The 17,114-nt window shown below is 35.7% G+C and overlaps 1 protein-coding gene across 2 annotated transcripts in view; it reads left to right on the top strand.

The window, feature by feature from the left end:
• Positions 1–17,114, top strand: part of LOC108576362 (thyroid receptor-interacting protein 11) — an 87,139-nt gene that overhangs the window by 57,302 nt on the left and 12,723 nt on the right. For both annotated transcript variants that reach the window (XM_017939338.1, XM_017939345.1), the window contains one exon: positions 15,826–15,966. In XM_017939338.1, coding sequence (XP_017794827.1) covers positions 15,826–15,966 — 141 coding nt within the window. The remainder of the gene's footprint in view (positions 1–15,825; positions 15,967–17,114) is intronic.

Genomic DNA, 17,114 nt, shown 5'->3' with positions numbered 1-17,114 from the left:
GAAAACAAAAAAATTTTCAATCAATATTAAAATAATTTTCGACAGAAATTAAAATAATTTTCGATAGAAATTGAAATAATTTTCAATCAGTATTAAAATAATTTTCAACAAAAATTGAAATAATTTTCGATAGAAATTAAAATAATATTCTATACAAATTATTACCGCAGATTCGTAGATTTTCAAAAGATAATTCTTTTAGCTTCGTTATCGTTTCTTTGATCAGCGCGAAACTTAAATACCGATCTTCTTCGTGTAAATATGGAAACTTTTTAGAAAGTTCTTAGCCTGAGTCGGAAACAAAATGCTAAAACGAGAGCATGAATGCAAGCGTAGCATATAATCGACATCCGCCATGTGATGCAATCAGTATACTCCTTATCACTACGCCTAGAATTGTATTGTCGTATATTTACCCACGTAATAGCGAAACTCGTCAGTCCTTAAATTAGAATCTGTGTTCGATCACATTAATTAACCGAAATATGAAAATGGGCATGGCTACTTTTGTAATTGGAACTGAAGGAAATACATTTTATACGGAAAATTTGATAAAAAGCTCGGGAGAATCGTTATCGTAAATATTACGCTGCAAACTTTTAGTAATTGTGCAACGTTACACCGAGAGCTATACTAATGGATCTTGTTCAAACTTCGCATGTAACAAGTTCTGCAAAACTACATCGCGATAACGCATTCATTTCCTCCGTCTGATTATCAACGTATCATTATCAAAACGTATCAACATGTTTGCAGAAGATGTATGCAATTTCAAGAAAGTTCGTTTTGCATGGTAATAGATAGACTTTGAATGGTAACTTGAATATTTTTGTATAAAACAAATTAACAGTTGGAAAAATGTTATATTTTACTTGTTTGGGTGTCACTAATTTTTGCAATAGCATTTAAGAAAGGAAAAAATACAGATTTCACTATTGTCTACGTTGAATAATAGCTGAAATATTTTTATATAAATTATCAATTACAAAAATATGAGATTTGAACTTTTTGTGTTTCACTCATTTTTGCCATAGCATTAAGAAAAGGAAAAAGTACACAGTTCACTATTGTCTAAATTGAATAATAACTTACATATTTTTATATAAATTATCAATTATAAAAATATTGTATTGCAAATTTTGTGTATCGGTAATTTTTGGGGCAGGATAAAAAAGAGAAAAGAAGAAAAAAAAGATACACGCTTCGTTATTATCTAAATCTTTGTGCAATCATTCAAATAACTACGAATCGTGTATGTTATCTCACTCTACCTGAGTGAAAACAGGAAATTTATCGAATGATACAGTTGTAAAAGTGCTTAATCAAAAGTCGGTATTTCCTTATCCGAAAAGGCGTGGCAAATGCAGTACGTTTATTACTTACTGATAATTTCCTCGTCGTCTTTATCATCCCAGATAAACGAATTATTTCTGTTCTAGTTAATTTTTTTTCATCTGCTTGTCGCTAATTGTAACATTCGAAAGAAACAAACAACGTAACAAACACTGCACTGTATCCAAGACGTTCTTATCAATCTGTGTATTGTAAACAATCTCACCGTACACTATCGCTTCGTAAGTTTCAACTGAGTAGAACTGAAAGTGTACTGTGTAATATGGGAAAGAATGAATTAGGCGAGAATAGACGAACTTTGTTGTATCGAGTTCAGTGTAAAACTTTGAATTTGATAAACGAAATTGGAATTTCATCGAATCGAATGAAATTAATTGAAATGAATTGAATAACATCGTATTTTTGCATTTCACCATTCAACTTACGAGCGTTAAGAAATTTTTCGTTTCGAGAAATTTAGACTTTCGTGTGTAAATTAGAATAATTATGAATGAAAGTACAGTGAAAAATTTAAGAGTGGGAAACACTCGATTTGTTGCTATTCTATTATTGAGAAAATTAATTAATTAAAGACTCGTATATGAAAAGGGGCCTGAGTCACTTATTTTCCATTTTTCGTTGCGAAAAATTTAGACTTTAGTGTGTAAATTAGTACAATTATTGATGAAAATGCGATAAAAAATTTAAGAGTGGGAAACACTCGATTCGTTGCTATTCTATTATTGAGAAAATTAATTAATTAAAGACTCGTACGGAAATACGGTAAATTCTCTACAAGTGTCAGTCAGTTTGGATTCTACAAGTGACAGTATAGATGGTCCTACGCCTAGGTCTGTGTCATTGCTGCGCCTATGTTATCTCGCTCGCTGTCAGTCAAGCGTGTAACGCTACACCACTCGGTTTCTTTTACGAGATTTCACGGCTCCACAATTCATAATAGAAAAATATAATTTCTTTAATTTTACTTTTTTTCATCTGAAATTTTTTTTAACATGTTGGTGAGACTTTTCCGATGAAAATGATATCAAACACGACATAATTTGAACAACATTTACATATTCACTGTCACGCCAGACAGTGAAAAAAGTTGGTATTTAAATCGCTTGGTTCCCTCGACTCACGTTTCATCCTTATCTTTTATTCGCTGTCCTTGTCTACGTTCGGCAAACTACAAAGGCGGGCGCGAGGCTCGAAAACGTAGTCCCTGACTCTACAAGTGTCAGGTTTAGATTCCTTGCGGACTGACACTTGTGGAGAATTTACTGTATATGTGCCGGTGATTATAAAAATGGCGTAAGTCACTTATTTTTTCATTTCGAGATATTTACATTTTTACGTTTGGACGTAAGAAGATGTTTCACAAAATAGATGCTCTTCTAATACAGAACTTTATAAAATTTTTAAAAATCATTACAAAACGTTTTATCGTTATAAAAATCATTATAAAATTTTATGAGTAACTTGTACGAAAGTGTGTTTTTTAAACCCTTGAATGAACCCTGTTTTCAAATTTACCAGTATATCCTAATTGATAACTTACGATAACAGAAAATAATGAATTTTTACGAACGAAACAAGGTAAAAACGAACATATTTATTTCAACAATTTTCTTCCCTTCTTTCGTAATATTGAAATATAAATCAATGTAACATAAAATTAAAAAAAAAAAACTCGATTTCTGGTATTTTGGTTCAAAACAGCTTAATTTTCCAATCGAGAAATATTCACAAATTTTTCCCTCTCATTCTTAAATAGACACTTCTGTCTTTTGTATTTACTTATCATTATTATTTTGACCGATATCGTTGAACATTTCAACTTCTACGGATTAACACGAAAACATTGATTAATTTATAGATCCGCGAAATTCTGTTTGAACCAAGTTAGCTTTTAGCTATTTTTGCCACTTCACTTTATCACCTCTATCAATAACGGGCTTACGAACATGTGCATCTATAAATCTATGTCATTGTAACCATACATTCTCGAACGGCGTCAAAGGCTGACGCGACAGATAGTATCCATTTTTTCCCTTCTTCTTTTTTTCCATTTTTCGAAACATATAAAGTAAACAGATATCGACCACCTTAGCGCTGCGTCGGAAAACAGAAAGCCATTATCGTTATTGCGTCAAGAATAAGGACATAGTATGCCTACAATCGAAAAATTATTACTTCCTCTTGCAATAATGCGAAACACGTTTCCAACTGTCACACAGGCCCGTATTTTTTTTCACACCTCTTCGCGTACCTTTAACAACCAGTTTATGGATGTGTAATACGTTCCTTTTCTTACACCCACTGGAAAATTTATTTTCCAGACGGAAAATGTTTCGGCGAGAATCGACGCGGGAGATTTTATGCAAATTCTTGGCAATTCTTCAATATTTAGAGTAAACTTTGAATATTTCATTTTTATTTTTGAAGTAACGAGAATTGAGATTCGTTGAAAGTTGATAAAATTTTACCATACATTCATGGTGGTTTTCTTAAATTTTCATTTTTATCAAAATTTTTATTGTAAAAAATTCAAGCAGAAAATATGTATAAAACTCGTGGTAATTCTTCGATATTAAAAACTTCGTTGTTTTAGTTAAAATTTATATATTTCATTCTTAATTTTTGTACCAATGAGAATTGAGATTCGTTGAAATTTAACATAATTTTATCACACGTTTGTAGTAACGTTTTCTTAAACTTTTATTTGTCATTTTTGTAGAAATTTTCATGCTGGAATATTGAAGCAGAAAATACGCACAAAAATCTTGATTTTTTAATTAAACTTTATATACTTCATTTTTATTTTCGAACTAACGAGAATTGAGATTCGTTGAAAGTTGATATATTTTCACCCTACATTTATGGTTTCGCTCTACCATTCTTCCAATTGTCATTCTACAATTTCATTACCTCAATCTTTTTTAATCAGGGACAATCTTCTAATTCGACTATGTTTCCAGTGTTTATTTACATTTTCTAAATTACAACTATCGATTTCATAGCTGTGCAAAATGCTCGATAAAGGCATAGCTTGAACAAGAGAGGAGAGTTTGAGTGTCATGTGATCGTATCAAGATACCATGTTCATTTCCTTCGCTTTCATTTCTCGAATGGCACACGCGATCGTTTTTAATGAATTACACGCAACATCTTTCCGCAAAGACGCGGCTTTTCATTCACAGACGCGCCTTTGTAATCGCGCGATTCAACGAATAACGCTTCACCACGAAAAACACGCTATTTCTCTTTTCTATATTTATCAGACTTAACTTAACTACATTATCACATCTGAAATTCAAGTTCGCGTTCGACGAAAAGAAATCTAGCCTAAATTTGTTTACTTTCTTCAATTTTCCTTGCTTTCAGATTTGTTTCAATTAAGATAGAAACTTCAGAACGAAGTTTCTCGTTCGAAATTTCTGAAACCCGTTCCGTTTTACCGAGCAAATACACTTCAGCTGAAGTTTTTATTTATCAACGTCGAAAACTGTGATATTCCTGTTGCTTAAATTAATTAAACTTTGCATCGTTGTATTTAAAATTTAGAGAAATCTTCTTTGCTTCCGTTTTTTTAAAAGCTTCCAATTAAGATGGAAACGTGAGAACAAAGTTTCTCTCGTTCGAAATTTCTGAAGCTCGTTCAATTTCACTGAACATGCATCTATCGAAGTTTATGCAACGTGTTTTATCGACGCTTCGAATCCTTCGCGTTATCACAGGCAATTTTTGTGATATTATAATAAACCGCGATACGCACTATAACCTTAAATTTAATACGTAATAAATTCTATATTATTGTGCTACGTAAACATTTTCATGGACGTTCTATTTTCCCTACTATTTGAAACATCTTTTACAAGTCTTCCTCGTCTTCGTTCATTTTTGAACTATATAAAAATGCAAGTTCCTCTAAAATGCGTGCACTTACCGACGATTTCTAAACTTTTCTGAAAATTTTAACTTATTTTGTTTACAAAAATTTTGGAATATATTTCAAAAAAATGTTTGATTTACCATTTCTAAATTTCTCTTATTAAATTAAGGTGGAAGTTCGCAAAGAATAAAAATCAAGGTTTAAATTGAAGCGAAAGGTGTGCCAAAAGGCGCCAAACGGAAAGCGCGGGAAACTTTCAAATATGAGCGGCAACAGCAGTGAAAGGGTTAAAGAAATATTTGCAACCGAATAAAATCTCAAGAAAGCAATCCCAACTTACTCGCCAACTGAAACGCCGGAAACGGGTCTCTGGTAACCAAAATACCGACACGACCTTAAACTGTATAAGAAACAGAAGGAAAGAAAAATTTTGTTTCGTCTGTGCATTCGTCTTACGTCAAGAAAGGACCGTACAAAATGTCACACGGAATAACAAGCTTAACGAGGTTAACATTATCCAACAATTACCATTTCTTCGTCACTCGTAAACGAGTGTTATTTAAAATTCACTCACAAAAGCCTGAATTCCACCAACAATAAGAAGCTCGTTGTTAACAGACGTGTATTAATAGGGTACACAGAAGAAGCGTATGCAAATGCGTACAGTCACCCAGAGAGAATGGTGAACGCTCGTTTCCGTTTTCGACCTACCCCCACTAATTTTCTCCCCCCCCTGAGAAAAGCCAAACACAAATGGTGTGCTCCCTGTTTAAACTGTCTCTCCTGAACTTGTGTAAACACGACCGTGGCTCTGGCCAGAAGGCTCGACTTTTTCTTCGCTCTTTTCTTTTTTTACCATAATAAAAAAAAATGTGTTAATCGAGGCCTGGTTGGAGGAGGAAAGGCGAGCTCTAAAATCAATATATGGCCGGGGACTATCGCATTAATTTCTTTTGCTTTCAAACGACCCTGGACGATCCCGAACCTTCTCCGTGTCACTCCTAAGATATCGAGTGTTCAAGGTGAAGTAAACGTATAAGCAGGCCGTAATGGCGGAAAGATGGAAACTTTTGTCGCGAGTGTTGTATGCAAGTCAAACGATGCATTATTCCTTGACCTGACCTAACGGAGGCTCCTTTCATATTCATTAGGATTGCTGGCTGCTGGCTTTGCCCCTCTTTTGGGGCTACGAAAGGCGCCCGCTGGCTTTGCTTCTTCGCTTCGACCGAATCCTTTTTTTTTTTTCTCTCTCTTCTTCCACTGTCGTCTCACGCTTGGTGTACATATTTATCGCCGTTGTCGTCGCTCTAGAAGCGTGCTCGATGCCGATTTTCTGTCGCGTTTCGTTCGCCAGCGCGTGAAACGGTATAGTCGATGGAAGAAATAATAGCGAGGTTGTAAATTCGGGTATTATCGCTTTCTGTACGAAGGGCGTATGCGTATGCTCTTTAAAGCGGTCGCGAATTTACCGAGAGCGTATATGTATAGCTATTCGATACACACGATTTGTTAGTTTATTTGTAGATTTCGCGAATAAAATGTTGAGTGAAAGGCGATTGACGTTTGAGCCGCTCAGAAGCTGAAATAATTAACTCCGCTCGTTGATGTTCTTCCAATTTTTGTATCAGTGCACGTGCTTGGTGCTTCATTTTTCATAAATAAAAGAAATTTAGTAAATTTTATTTCGTGGAGTTAGTCACTTTGATAATCGTGAAACAGTTGATTTTCAATTATTCGTATCTTGATCTTTATGCTAGCTGGATAATAAGTGTTTCGTCCAGTATTCAGCGAGCAATTTTTCTCTGCAGTGCGCCGTAGCGAAAGGATTAAGTAACATCTAGGAATGAACAAGGTATTTTTTCGTTTTTCGATTAGGATTGTGAATCGAAGATAAGGCATATTTCGTAAGAATAATGTTCTAATTATAGCAATTTTCAAAGAACATTTTATCTTTACGTTTCATTAAAATTTTCGGAAAGAAATTGTACACTAATGATGTGTCCTTTTTGCTTTTATCTAGTTTCGGAAGTTTCGAGTCCTTATCTTCTCAAGTTTCTCTCGATTTTACGATCTCGCTAGATTTCTTCCACCGACTATACACTTTGAAAGGAGAATAACCCTAAATGTGAATGCGTACGAAATACCTGATCTAAATAAAAGCAAACGGGACGCATAATTAGTGCACAATTTCCTTTTGCAAAATTTTAGTGAAATGTAAAGGTAATGTTGATCTCGCTATATTTCTTCCACCGACTGTACACTTTTGAAAATCGTCAATGAGTGCAAAATACCTGATCTGTGGATAATTTTTATGTTTTCAATTCTTTTGAAATTTAGTGAAATGTAAAGATACTATTCTTTGCAAATTACTGTAATTCCAGTGGTATTTAATAAAGTGGAATAAAGTGGTAAAAAAAGAAAACTTAAGAAAAAGAAGAAAAAAGTATTTCAGAAGTATTCCACTGTCTACCAGTGTCTTCTGAAACCGAAGTTATCGAACACCCGTGGATAAAAGGACTGTTTATCGCCGTTCAGAATCGATTCGAAAAAATGTCAGCAGTGGCTGACAAGACAGATGCATAACGCGCTTGCATCCATTAGCATTTCGACAGTGTGCATCGAAAGCTTTTCGGTATCAGTCGCATATCTGAGAGGATCGAATGAATAATATGCAACGGTGCGACACCAAACTACTCGGCACAAGCGTCAACGGAATGGATTTTTGTTTATTCCTCTGGTTCAAGCCTGTCCTACGAAAAAACGTCCACGGAGACAATTTTCAATTTCGTTCGATGAACGTAAAGCTGTGTAACATAACGCGTTACATAGCAAAGTTATAAAGCTTGTTGAGAAAAAGAGAAAGAAAAATGTGGCAAAGTGTTATGTGGCAAATTTTATATAGCAAATTTTTCGTTACATAGTGAAAACGAAGAAAATTATAAAACATTGTATTATGAAATTTTGCCAGTCGGTGCAAACCAGTGTGTTGCGATTATAAAATATTTACCATCTGCTACTTGACACCATTATACAAAGTATTATTGTCTTTATACTGCGATACAATACCATTGTACCACAAGATTATAAAGCAATTTGTTTTATAACACTGTTTTGTTATACACTACCGGCCAAATGTTTGGAATCACTGTGCATTGCAAGTTGCACAAAAATTCATAATAATTTTTATAATAACTTTCCGACGAATGTTTTATCATTCAAATCAATCGAAATGAGATAAAGTGCTATTGACCTCCAGAAGATCAATTTCAAATCAATAAAGAATTAGTAACAGATTCAATATTAATATAAATTGGCATAGTGTAGGCGGTATAGTGTAGACGCAACTTTACACAGCAAAGTTATGAAATTGCTTGGAAAAAGGTGTAGAAAAATGTTATATAACATTTTGCTTTTGGTCTGTTGTATCTCAACAAGCTCTGAAGAAGAGAAAGGGTGAAGAAAGACACCCCATCTGTTTCTTCAAAAAAAAAAAAAAAAAAAGAAAATTCTTCATTTTCTCATTTTTTAAAGACTTTTTTGTAATTTTTATTAATGTGCTAAGTAATTGTCTAATTTCATTATTAATGCATGATTTTAATTGCGAAGTCGGTAGTTATTCCAAGAAATTGGGGTTGCTTTACAGGTTTGATCAATTTTTCAAATTTACTCTTGGCAATTTCAAATTTTCAGTTTACAAACTTCAATCGATCACCAGAACTGTCAACAAGTCGTTTTAATTATTCTTTCTTTCACTTCAACTTCGATTAGCTTGTGAGAAAATGTGAACACATGGTGAATTTTTAATTTCCAACGGTATTTCACCGTGGAGAGGCCCGACAGAGACAAGAAGGGAACTTTAGTATGCATTAAAGAATGCACTTCTGCCAGAGCGGAACCATAAAGTTGACGCGTCTTTCTCTCGCATTATGCGGGCAGAAAAAGGAAACGTACGATCTGTTTGAAATACGCGAAGAATTGATTTTTAGATGAAAGAACTTTGGACAGCATAAAGCACGGTCGAAAGGTGAATCCCCACCACCCCTGATGGCGGGAGGTGAAACTTATGGTAGATTAAAAACCTATTTGTAGTCTTTTGTCGGGGCGATACGTGGTCACAATAACAGCTCATTGAATAATTTGTATAGAATTATGGTAATAGATGACGCAGGACTTTCGAATCGATTCACGAGCAGAAAGCTGTTTCTCCATTCACTCGTACAACACGAATTTCTTCGTTTTCGAAACGAATTCCTTTTTTTTTTTTTTTTGACAACTAGTATCTTTTCTCATAATGACCTATTATACGATGTACATGTAACATCACTTACTAATGAGATATTGTTTATTGAAAAGTAAATAATTCAGTTTAATGGGACAAATTTTTTGAGCAATTAACCTTCGAAAGCCGGCAGCCGGGTCACAGATGACCCGACTTGTAGATGTCCCTTGTTTCAAACGATATTCGAGATAGTTACGACTCTCTTTCTTGTATTTATTTTAAACATAATATATTTGTATAATTTTAAACATACAATTCCTAGAAAAGTAAGAAAAATGTGGTTTCGGTTGCGTACGAGAGAGATTTTAGTATTGGGTCATATTTGACCCGGCATCCGCTGTGCGTGCGACAATCACGTCATCCTCTGCCGGAGGGGTTAATGAAATGATTACTTTGAAAGGTATAATGCAATTAAGGGGGTATTCTCATTTGGACAATAAAAACGAAACAGAATTAGAATTTGTCGAACTAGCTGAAAGCTGGCTAAAGAATGAATTGCACAGTAACGAATATGTCGAACACGTTGCAAAGTATCAGTCTCTAAATAACGAACCAAAAGGAGAACAAAAAGAAAGAAATTCGCAATTCGCCCAACTAACTGAGAGCTCCTTAAAGAATGAACGAAGCTGTAACGAATAAATCGTGCACACTGCAAAGTATCCGTCTCTAAACGACGAACCAAACGGGCAAACAAAGAGAGAGAAAAAGAAAGAAATTAAAAATAGAAAGAAAATCGCAATTTACCCAACCAGCCTTTCAATACGAACTCAATTTACCCTTCCGTATTAGCGGCGTGAATTAAATTGAATTGAGATATCCGTCCCCGGACACCGAGCAGCTTTTGCATGGATAAAAACAACGAGCAAAATATGCACGGAACACGTGAGGAGAGTCCACCGGGGGGTTACATAATCCCAGGCAATTTCTATGGAATGACAAGGCTTTTATAAGGTCTCAATTCACCGTAAAATCTTGACATCCTTTCCATCAGGTGTGGGCAATTTGAAAACCGAATGTACACCGCGAGCCTTCAATACCGTTTTCTTTCTCTTCCTCAAAGAGAATCGCGCGCGCGACTGGTCATAATTTCGATTGCATAACTGCGCCATCCCCGCCATCTTTCTTTTTTCCCCCCACCCGTAGCGTTCTTTTCTCTCTCTCTCTCTCACTCGCTCTGTCTTCGTTTTGCGTTTACGTGAGCTCTCGCGGTCGAACAGCGCCGTACTATAGGTGCATTGTTCACGACACACGGGATACTTATGTAAACGTGCATAACAATACTAAGTTACTAATCATACGCTTACCAAGCAACCGGTCGCATCCTGCTTCGACTCTAACTCTGAAACTCCGAAGAAAACGTGAACGTGGCACGATTCGAGCTTTTGTACACCGCGTTACCAAGTCTCGCGACTTACCGGATCGAGTGAATTTCGTTTAGAGGAACTGTACTTACCTAACCTCTCTTTCTGTCTCTCTCTCTGCTAAGTAGAATCGACCACGTGTTTTTCTCTATTTCGTCTTTAGATTCGCGAAGCGGTTGCCATTTTTTTTTTTTCTTTATTTTTCGCTTTTAGATAAGATCGAGTAATAGCGAGTTTCCTTTCCCGTGAAAATTGCTCGCATCCGAATTTGCCATTGAAACGCAACTGTGCATCTCGACGTTTCCATCGTTAAGTAATATTTCATTTTTTCTGCATACGTTGGTACATCCTTTTCTTTTTTTTTTTATTCTAATGGTGATTTCTGTTGGTCGTATATACTTACAATAGTACATACACTCGTTAGGTACTTCTCTTACGTGAGTGCAACTGGTAAATTGAACAATTCCGATAGAATTTCCTTTTTTGCTGGAAAATCCTTCAAATTTGAAGGAATTACCGATGCGTTGTGTTGTAACTATTTTCGAGTACGTTTCTCTGTGTACAGGGTGGACAGAGAGTAAATTGATCGCGTTCATTATTTTCGTTACTGTCGGATCGATATAAATTCTTTTTTCTGTCGAATACCTTGATTTAGAAGGATCTACCAGTCGGCTACAGGTAGTTCCCGGTTTTACGAATTAATTGGTTCGTGAATCGGGAACTCGTAAAGCGGGATTCCCGGTACAATTTGAAATAAAAATTTCGATCGAAAAAATTCGTAAAGTGAGAACTATCTGGATATGTTTTGCAGATCACATTTTTCTTTTTTTTTTTTTCAATGTTATCAAGGTCACCTTTACTTTTTCAAATGGAACCGTATATAGTTTTTGTCGCCTATCTTTTAGCGGACAAAAATACAAATAGGTACTGTAAAATACTGTAAATACTGTGTACTGTAAAAAATAATACTATCATAACAATTTTTTTATAGGTGAAGTCGTTGAAGGGTATACGAAGGTCGTCTCCGTTTTTCTCTTATTTATTTTGCTAATAACAGCCCTTAAGACGAATTACAGAGACCTGTAACACATCAGTCAAGGTCACAGAAGGTTAATTACATAAACTTAGATAATTACAAGCCTGCAATTGCTCTTTTAACCCCTTGACGTATGATTTCTTTTCCTTACTCAGGTGTTTACTGTTTCAGTACTATATATTAAGTAAGAATAGCTAATTAATTAAATTTGGCAATCTTCAGCTTTGCAAACGAAATCTCGAATATTCCAGTTAAAATTCATTTTTCTTACTGATATAACTGTTTTTTCAGATCTTGACGAAAATCTGTGGCACAAGTCTGACCCGTTATTATTCAAGGGGTTAATGACGTAAAAATTTATCGAGACACATGTGACCTCGACTGACCTTGTGTTACAGGACTTTATATTCGTCTCTTAGGGGCTGCTACTAATAAAAAAATCAAGTATGACCTTCACATCTGTTCGACAAACTGATCTAAAAAAAAACAATTGTTGTAACCATACGATGACCGATTTCAGGATAAACAATTTTTATTCAAAAAATTTATATTTTACTTTCATCGTTCCGGAGATATTTATGGTGGTAATTTTTATTGGTCCCACCCTGTTTACTACCGACCAAAAGTTTGGGAACACTGTTCATTAGCTTTTGGCAAAATGGAATTTTTAAATTTGAAGTATGAAATTTACATATTTATCTAAAAATTGAGGTGTACTACAGAATAAAGAAATTATCGCATTGAAGTCTAGAATTTACATATTTATTTAAAAATCGGCGTATATTGCAGAATCAAGAAATTATTGCATTAAAGTATAAAATTTACAAACTTATTTAAAAATCGACGTATATTACGGAATCAAGAAATTACTTCGTTAAAGTCCAGAATTTGCATATTTATTTAAAAATCGACGTATATTACAAAATCAGGAAATTATGGCGTTAGAGTATGAAATTTACATATTTATTTAAAAATTGACGTATAATGCAAAATCGAGAAATTATCGCATTAAAATTTATTTCAAAATTGACACAAATTTACCGAAACCTTTCTTCTAAATTGGCAAATGGTCGAGAATCTTCGACTTCGCGACAGTTCTCAAAAATCGGTTAAACTCAACCGAATTAAATTCATAAATTTCCCAAAAAAAAAAAAAAAAAAAAAGAAACCGAACCTTTTCGCGCGATACAACCGAATAATCGTGAATTTCCTCCGCGGCAAAAATTACTCGCATCCGACGTGGCTATAGAGAAACACCGCGACACGTTACGATTTGCCGATGCCTAACTAGATAAATAATATTTTTCCGGTGTAACGACGCCTACGACACTTTTGTCCGCTCGTTTGATCGCCACAAGAGAAGTCGTCTGACGAATTCTCAATCGAACGAGGAGGTCGCCCGTGTTTTCTGATGCACTCCTCGCGCATTAATGCGCGTGGCCACACTTTCGAAATCATCCACATCCGTTTACAGGATCTTCGTGAATTTTCTCAACTCGTATCACCGAACACGATCTCAGCTCCTCGAATAATAACGTGTCTCGGCGGTTTTGTACGCGATAAACCACGGACGTGTTGTAAAATCACTAACCGTGCTCGAAAAAGCAGTTCGTATGCAGATAGAACAATTTCAACCTGATACCGAGGAACCCTCTTATTGAATTCAACGCACCGAAAATCCTGTGAAAAAGGGGCGCCTTGACTGCTGTTTCGCTTCGCTTTCTCACCGTTAACCCTTTCCCCGCCAATGGCACGCGTATCATGTCCCACTTGAGTGCTCGAACAGAAGTTCTTCTTATTTTTGTAGTATTCGTTAGAGATGTAGAATGATCGGTGGATAAATAAGTGGCTGTTGAAGAAGTAATTCTGTCAGGAAAGGGTTGATCGCTTAACGCCTCGTACACGCGCACAGGTAATCGTCTAGTTAATGCAGTTTCGTTTAATTAGTTAAGTACGGCAGAAACGTGAGTTACAATGTTATAGATACAGTGGATTCCGGTTAATTGGGACGCCGGTTAACCCTAGAGCGGTCCTCGTTTTGACTGTACACTTAAGACTTTTGGGTGAACAAAGGACCTAAGACCTTATGTGTAATAATTTTTGTATCCAACGCGACATATGAACGTTTAAAATAATGTTAAGGAACGTAAACTTGATAACAGGAAAAATGACTAAAAATATAAAAAGGCGGCGGGTCGAAAAAGACCCGAAGACCGCTCTAGGGTTAAGCGGGACCGCCGTTTATTTGGGACAGATATTGAAGAACGGAATATGAATGCATTACATAATATGTGTGTTTATTTACTTATTTTTTCATTACTTATTAATGTTATTTTATTACTTATCGTTAGCTTTGTTTGCACGCTTAAACGCACATTTGCATTCGAGACCGAATATTACATACGTTTTTTAATTAATCATTTTTGGCTTCATTTTTTACGGTATTCAGATTTTGCCTGCTGAAATTCGCTTTTTTGGGACAAATCAGTCCGGTCTCAGTGTGTCCCAATTAACCGGGATCCACTGTTGTAGGAAGTTTATTTCTATACACTTAGGAAATAATTTAAGAAAATAATAATATTGAACATTCTTGGCACAAGAGTTGAGAGAAATGTGAGTTAAAGTTAGACGTTCGAAATAATGGCAAACTTATTTCTATATGGCTAAGAAATAATTTAAAAAACAAAAAGTAAAATTGAACATTTTTGGCACACCGAGTTGAGAAAAATGTTAGTCAAAGGATTATCCGAAATGAATTATCTTTTTTCGCGGAAATTACGTGTGTTACGTTGTACGAGGTCTGTTCGAAAAGTAACCGAACTTTTTTAATTACGTGTCTATGGACCGTCGTAGCGACGAGCGGTTGGCAGCACTGCAATTGTCATAACCTTCCGCGTAACTGACTTTTTACAAATTGTTTACATCTCGTTTAATTTCCGAGTTATTGGCTATTTGAGTGCAACGTGTTTCAGCGTTCGTGGCGATTTTCGCAATGTCCGATTTACGAGAGCAACGATGCAACGTGAAATTTTGCGTGAAACTGGGGAAAACATTCACGGGGGACGAGAGTTGGGTTTACGGATACGACATTGAGACGAAAGTCCACTCAAACACAGTGGGTTGGCAAAGGATCTCCACGCCCCAAAAAAGCACAAGTTCGATCCTCTGTCAAGGTGATGCTCACCGGTATTTCTTTCGATTTCAACGGAGTTGTGCATTTTGAATTTTTCCCTCAAGGTCGAACAGTCAACGGTCAGTACTATGAAGGCGTTTTGAAAAGGTTGCGCGAAAAAATTCGCAAAAAGAGACCACAGTTGTGGCGAGAGAACTCATGGTTCCTTCACCGTGACAATGCGCCTGCCCACTCAGCCTTGTTAATTCGCCAGTTCTGTGCCAAAAATCAGATGACTGTCCTCCCCCAGCCTCCCGGACCTTGCTCCCTGCGACCTTTTCTTCTTTCCAAAATTAAAATCAGTGCTGAAAGGACGCCGTTTCGACTCGATCGATGACATTAAGAACAATTCGTCACTGGCATTGAAGGACATTCGAAAAGAAGCTTTCCAGGACCGCATCGTAAAGTGGAAACACCGCTGGAACAAGTGTGTGAATAGAGGAGGGAAGTTCGTTGAAGGAGGCAAAGACCAATAAGTTGTATATTAAATAAAAAAGATAAAAAAAAAAAATAGTTCGGTTATTTTTTGAACAGACCTCGTAAGTAACGGCAAACTTATTTCTATATGCCTAGGAAGTACTTGAAAAGAAAGTAAAATCGAACATTTTTGGCCCGTCGAATGAAGAAAAATGTGAGTTAAAGGGTTAACCGAAAGGCTCCTTTAATTGTTCTCTTTTTCGTGGAAATTACGTAAAATTGTAATTTTACACGGGCATGTCAATAACTTCGATGTGATCTGTTTCGTTGCAGAATAACAGTAACCAGGATGACGATCCATCGAATAATCGTAATTCGAAGAGCCAGAATCAGGTGCCGCAGTTGCAAGAACAATTGGCACAAGCCACCATGAGGATACACGATTTGGAAGCGGAACTTAAACGCGTTCGGAAGGTAAACCATCCACGTCCTCTACTTTTATTTATTTTTTTTTTTTTTTCATGAATTACTCGGAACGAACGATATTTCAATAACACTTGAAACAATTGAAAATGTAGTGTATCGCGCGTTTATAACAGTTGAAGATTAAAATTGACGATAGGAGAGATAAGGATCGACGAGAGATAGTTTAATGCATTCCTCGGAAATCATTGGCGCCTAGATACGCGTAATATTTTCGTTGCCCCGTGTGCACCATTGTCTCTCCTCTGTCCCGCTAAACATACAAGGGATAATTACGACTGCAATTGTTTTCAGATAATTGCGTTTAATTTTAACCGTGGCATCGTCCACGACCGATTCACACACGCGTACACGTGACAGCACATGTCGTTACGCGTTATCTCTAATCAATATTGTATCACAGCCGTCTTATTGGTAGAAATGTATATGCATAACGTAATTAATTTGCCGTTAATGTCTCTTTTTCTTCTTTTCTAAATCGCGCGACCTGGACCTTCGATGTGTGACTTTCGGGGGGGGGAACGGTGCCCGGGTCATATCTGACCCAACTTAAGATTTCTTTGTTTATTCATCGGAGAATCGAGGTTTTTCGTCGGATTTTCGTCTAAACACATCAACACCTTATTTGCAGACACTGTGCTGATTAACTGCACTTAATACGGACAGTGAAAATGCACAGAAACGTTGTGTAAAATCGTACCTATTGTAATATAAGAAAGAGAGAAATAATAAAGCAAAAGGAATAAGAAATAAAAAAGAGTAAAGAAATAACACGTATTAATTAAATTTAACAGCATAACAACGTTTGATATTTATTTGACGCATTACTGATAAGGTGTTAAACTAAATAAAACAGAAAATGATATTATCGACGAAGGACCGGGTACCGTGTTGAGAGACTGATTACTTGTGGCTAATTTGTCCGATTACTTTTAGGCTAAATTATTCGGAAATTGTATTTTTTTAATTTTATGTCTAATTTTTTTATTTCAATATATACATATATACATTTCTGCATTTTCTGTATTCTTTGGCAACGCAAATTATTTTTATTTCTCAAAAGTGATCTTCAACGATAGCATGCTGAAATCGTCATAATATCGGCTATCACAGAACGATAAAAATAAAACTATAGCATC

Source organism: Habropoda laboriosa, unplaced genomic scaffold (genome assembly GCF_001263275.1).
Source record: "Habropoda laboriosa isolate 0110345459 unplaced genomic scaffold, ASM126327v1 scaffold36, whole genome shotgun sequence".
NCBI classification, from domain to species: Eukaryota; Metazoa; Arthropoda; class Insecta; order Hymenoptera; family Apidae; genus Habropoda; species Habropoda laboriosa.
This window is presented reverse-complemented; position numbering and strand designations above follow the sequence as displayed.